The sequence below is a fragment of the Oryx dammah genome, unplaced genomic scaffold (genome assembly GCF_014754425.2).
Source record: "Oryx dammah isolate SB20612 unplaced genomic scaffold, SCBI_Odam_1.1 HiC_scaffold_131, whole genome shotgun sequence".
Taxonomy (NCBI): Eukaryota; Metazoa; Chordata; class Mammalia; order Artiodactyla; family Bovidae; genus Oryx; species Oryx dammah.
In genome coordinates, this window is record NW_024070307.1 from 9,678 (window position 1) to 13,380 (window position 3,703).

Consider the following 3,703-nt stretch of genomic DNA (forward strand, 5'->3'; position numbering starts at 1 on the left):
ACCAAGTGTCCCAAATGCCAATCCTCAGAATGCAAGAGCGGAAGGGGGGTGGGGGCATCCAAGGTGGTCTCAGGCTGGTGTCAGGTTCAAGTGGCCACACGAGATTCTGTGTGTCACCACCCGCGTCTACAGGACACATGGCTCAGGGCGTTTTGCGTGTTTTATATAAAATCAAGATAACCCCAGCAATATAACTGGACTTGTCTCCCAGGGACCCATTTCCTGTCTCATCTGTGTTTCTCATCTCTCTGACAGTGGTCTTACTGCAGACATTATAAAGGTGTCAAAAGGGTCATGACACAGGTGGGTCAGGAAGGAGCTTGGGGTCCCTCGCCCACCCTGGCCAGGGTGCAGCCCCTCTCACTGGCTTCCGAAGGAGCCTAAGGGAACTCTGACTCATCAGCTTTCCTTCCTCCAGGGAGTGTGCCCAAAACCAGTAAGGAGGACAAGGGACCCCTTAAAACTCATCCACGTCCTGCTGGCCATGCTGACCTCAGCATCCCCTCTCCTCGCTCTCAGGATGCTCTGGGTCCTCTTGTTGTTGGCCGCCTTCAGGAGTGCTCAGAGTGGAAGTAAGTTGCACGGTCCCAACTCTGCCGGCGGTGGGGCTCGGGTGGGGTAGGGTGAGGTGGGGTGGAGGGAATGCAGCAGGGGCAAGATGGGTGTGGGAGGAGAGACCTAGATCAGGCCAGGAGGGGCCCAGGCTCCAGGTAGTGCCAGTGACCCCTGGAAGGGCAGTCAGTGGATGTCCTGAGGTCCAGCCATGACCCACATGTGTGACTTTCCCCCCGCACAGCCTGGGACAACCCCAACTGCACCCAGGGTGTGGTTTCTGTTGTGAGGGGCGATCTAGCCTCCCTGAGTTGCGGCATCTCCAAAGCCACCTCCCACATCAACATCTCCCAGAAAGCGAACCCCACGGCACCCTGGAAGCCCATCTGCAGTGTAAAGCGCCCAGGAAACTACTGCCAGGATGGATGGCAGCTCTGGATTAGGGACAACATGGCATACCTCATATCTCTCAAAGCCCAGGACACCCAAGCAGGGCAGTACAAGTGGAGTCTGATGGGGCGCCAGAGATACATCAGAACCACCACACTGACCGTCTTAGGTGAGCAGGGCGGGGTGGGGGGATTGACCCCCAAGAGCTTCTCTTTTTGGCGGGCAGGAGTGCGGAGCAACTCGGGAGGAGTGATTCCTGCCCAGCTGAGGTGCCCAGAGCCACGGAGATGAGGCCTGAAGAGGACTTCCACGCTGCCCCACCCACGCCACATCTGTGCCCTCTCTGAGCTTCTCAGGGCAGCCCCGGCATGTGTGCCTGCTCACTGTCCCTATCTGCTCAGGGAGCTGGCGCCTTCCCTCCCTAAACGCCCATATCCCCCCACCCCCACCCCTTGCTTTGCTGCAAACTCCCCAAGTTACCATCGATTCCTCCCCACCACCCTTCGCCCCTCCATACGCAGCCAGAGGCACCCTGAGCCCTGGGGACAGGAAGCGCGGGTCTAGCTTTGCCCCGGACCAGGAACAGTGGGAGGGGCTGAGAAGGCACCCCTCAGCCTAGCCGGGCCCTGGGCGGGGAACCCAGTGAGGCCTTCATGAACTCCTGTTTCCAGGGCTCATCTGATACCTGGGGCAGAGGGGCTGTGGCAGGGCAGGCCCTGGGCAGGCCCCCGCCAACTGCCCTGTGTCTCTTTGGCAGACCCGCAAGACCTGCTCCTCACACCTTCTGCAGGTAGGTATTCCTATCTTCATCCTGGGCTATAGAAGGGGAGCCCCCAGAAAGCCCCCTCGGGTCTTCCCTCCGCAGACACCCTCACCCTCTTTGCCTGGAGCCCTGCCCATCCCATGCCCCCATCCCCCAGCCACTCTCCCACCCATGGGCTTCCCAACCACAGGCCATGTCCCCCTCGAGGGTGCCCGCAAGGTGGTGGGGCTCCTACACAGGTGAGCAAAGGAGGGAGGGGCCAGCCATTTAGGCAGGTCAGCAGATGAGCATACCCCGTTCCGATCTTAATCCTGAACACACTGGGCCAGATGCTGGTAATATGCCCCATCCTTGCCCTGGTCGTCCTCCTCAGCCTGCTGATCTGCACACTGGCCTGGCCCCGAAGGTGTGGCTCTCTGAACTTCAAGCTCCAGAACGTATTGGCCTCTGAGCCTGGTCTGTGGGCGGGTGAGGGGTGGGGTCTTCTCAGACCCGGCATAGACTCTCTGCCCCATGGTCTTGTACCCACCGAGACTAGTGAGAGAGTGGGGAGCGTTTGAGGTCCCCGAGAGCCAGGACCCCTGCCACAGAGGACCCCAGCCAGCAAATGCAGTCCCAGTCCCAGAACACAGATGCCTCACCACAGACAGGCCTCGGAGTCCACACCATCCCTAGGACCCCCTGGGGGATGGCATGGGGGCTTCCGCTCCTTCCAGGAGACCTAAGATGTGTGGGTGGGGGATGTTCCTACAGGACGCACTTGTAGGCAAAGGTGTCTGTGCGTGGCTCTCATCCCTCCCATCCCCCCCGCTTCCCCAAGGAAGGAGGCTCTGAGCCTGGGCTGGGGAGCTGTGCGCACTGGACTCTGCAGAGGGGACGTGCGGGGAAGAGCAGGCTGAGCACTAGGAAGCTTGGCAACTTCCTGGCCTCTTCCTGATGCACATGCCAGGGAGGGCTCCTTAGCAGGTTCTGGGGCCCGAAGTGCAAAAATCTCACGTTCCATAGCACTTGACCCAACAGGACCCTCCCCCTCCTCCACCCCACCCAGGCCTGGGCTCCTCCCCAGGGCAGGAGTGCCATGCTGCGGTCACCTGGGAGATGCCCCAGTCTGGGGTTCTCAGCTGATCATGGATACTCTCTTGTCTTTAGATCATGAATAAGAACCAGTTTGAGGGACCTTCCAGGAAGTACTGGTGGAACCGAAATGAGGATATCAGTGGCCTGAGATGATGCCCGGGGCCTCCTCCACCACCCCCAAAGGGTAGAGCAGCCCCTCTGGATGGGAGGCCGGACAGGTGGCTGCTGGTGGAATCTGTGTCCAACCTCCCTGGTCTTCCCCAGCCCTGGGGCTCCCCTCTCTGCCACCTGCCCCACGTGCTGCCCCTTCCTGTTCCCAAACCACATCCCAAATCATATAAGCCAGATGTCTTTATAAGCAAAGCTGTACAACCCCCCCGAATGTATTCTTTGTTGTTGTTTTTTTGGAGGTGGGGTGGGACGTCTTCACTTCTTCCTTTCCTCTTTTGTTCCCTTATGATTGGATGACTTTAATGCTGCACTTGAATTCCTTTTTCTTCTGTGTGTGTGTGTCTATATCTATGATAATAGACTTCTGGTTTGTTGTGACCATGAGACTCTGATTCAGCAGTCTACACATACGTGCATGATTGTTTTAAGTTGCTGATCTCTCCTTTCCAGTGCATTTCAAATATCCTGCCTGTGTACTCTCCTCCTCTCGTGATTCCTGCTTTTGCTGTCTTGTCTGTGTGCGTGGATGGTTTCCTTCTTTTACTCTATGTTTGCCTTTACAGGTGAGCCCTCCCATTTCATCCTTTGCCTGTTTCTCATAGTGGCCTTTTCTTTTCAGCATAGAGCAGTTCCTTTAAAGATAGAGCTGGTTGGTGGTTCATTGAATATGTTGGTAAAAGGTACATATAATGTGATAAAAAGGATTTTCTAGAAGTGCTACCTTCAGTGATTGGCAAAACATCCACATTG

The 3,703-nt window shown here is 57.2% G+C and overlaps 1 protein-coding gene across 1 annotated transcript; it reads left to right on the plus strand.

Annotated features, from left to right (window-relative positions):
• The first annotated feature begins 334 nt into the window (after positions 1-334).
• On the plus strand, positions 335-1,970 carry SECTM1 (secreted and transmembrane 1). Its single transcript, XM_040235379.1, has 4 exons — positions 335-572; positions 797-1,111; positions 1,700-1,732; positions 1,896-1,970. The coding sequence occupies exons 1-4, from the start codon at positions 485-487 to the stop codon at positions 1,946-1,948; spliced, it is 489 nt and encodes a 162-aa protein (XP_040091313.1). The 5' UTR covers positions 335-484; the 3' UTR covers positions 1,949-1,970.
• Positions 1,971-3,703: the final 1,733 nt, after the last annotated feature.

Coding starts and splice junctions, on each gene's coding strand:
- SECTM1 (XM_040235379.1), top strand. CDS start 485: ATGCTGACCTCAGCATCCCCTCTCCTCGCTCTCAGGATGCTCTGGGTC. Junction 573..796: donor CAGGAGTGCTCAGAGTGGAA/GTAAGTTGCACG, acceptor CCCCCCGCACAG/CCTGGGACAACCCCAACTGC. Junction 1,112..1,699: donor CACCACACTGACCGTCTTAG/GTGAGCAGGGCG, acceptor TCTCTTTGGCAG/ACCCGCAAGACCTGCTCCTC.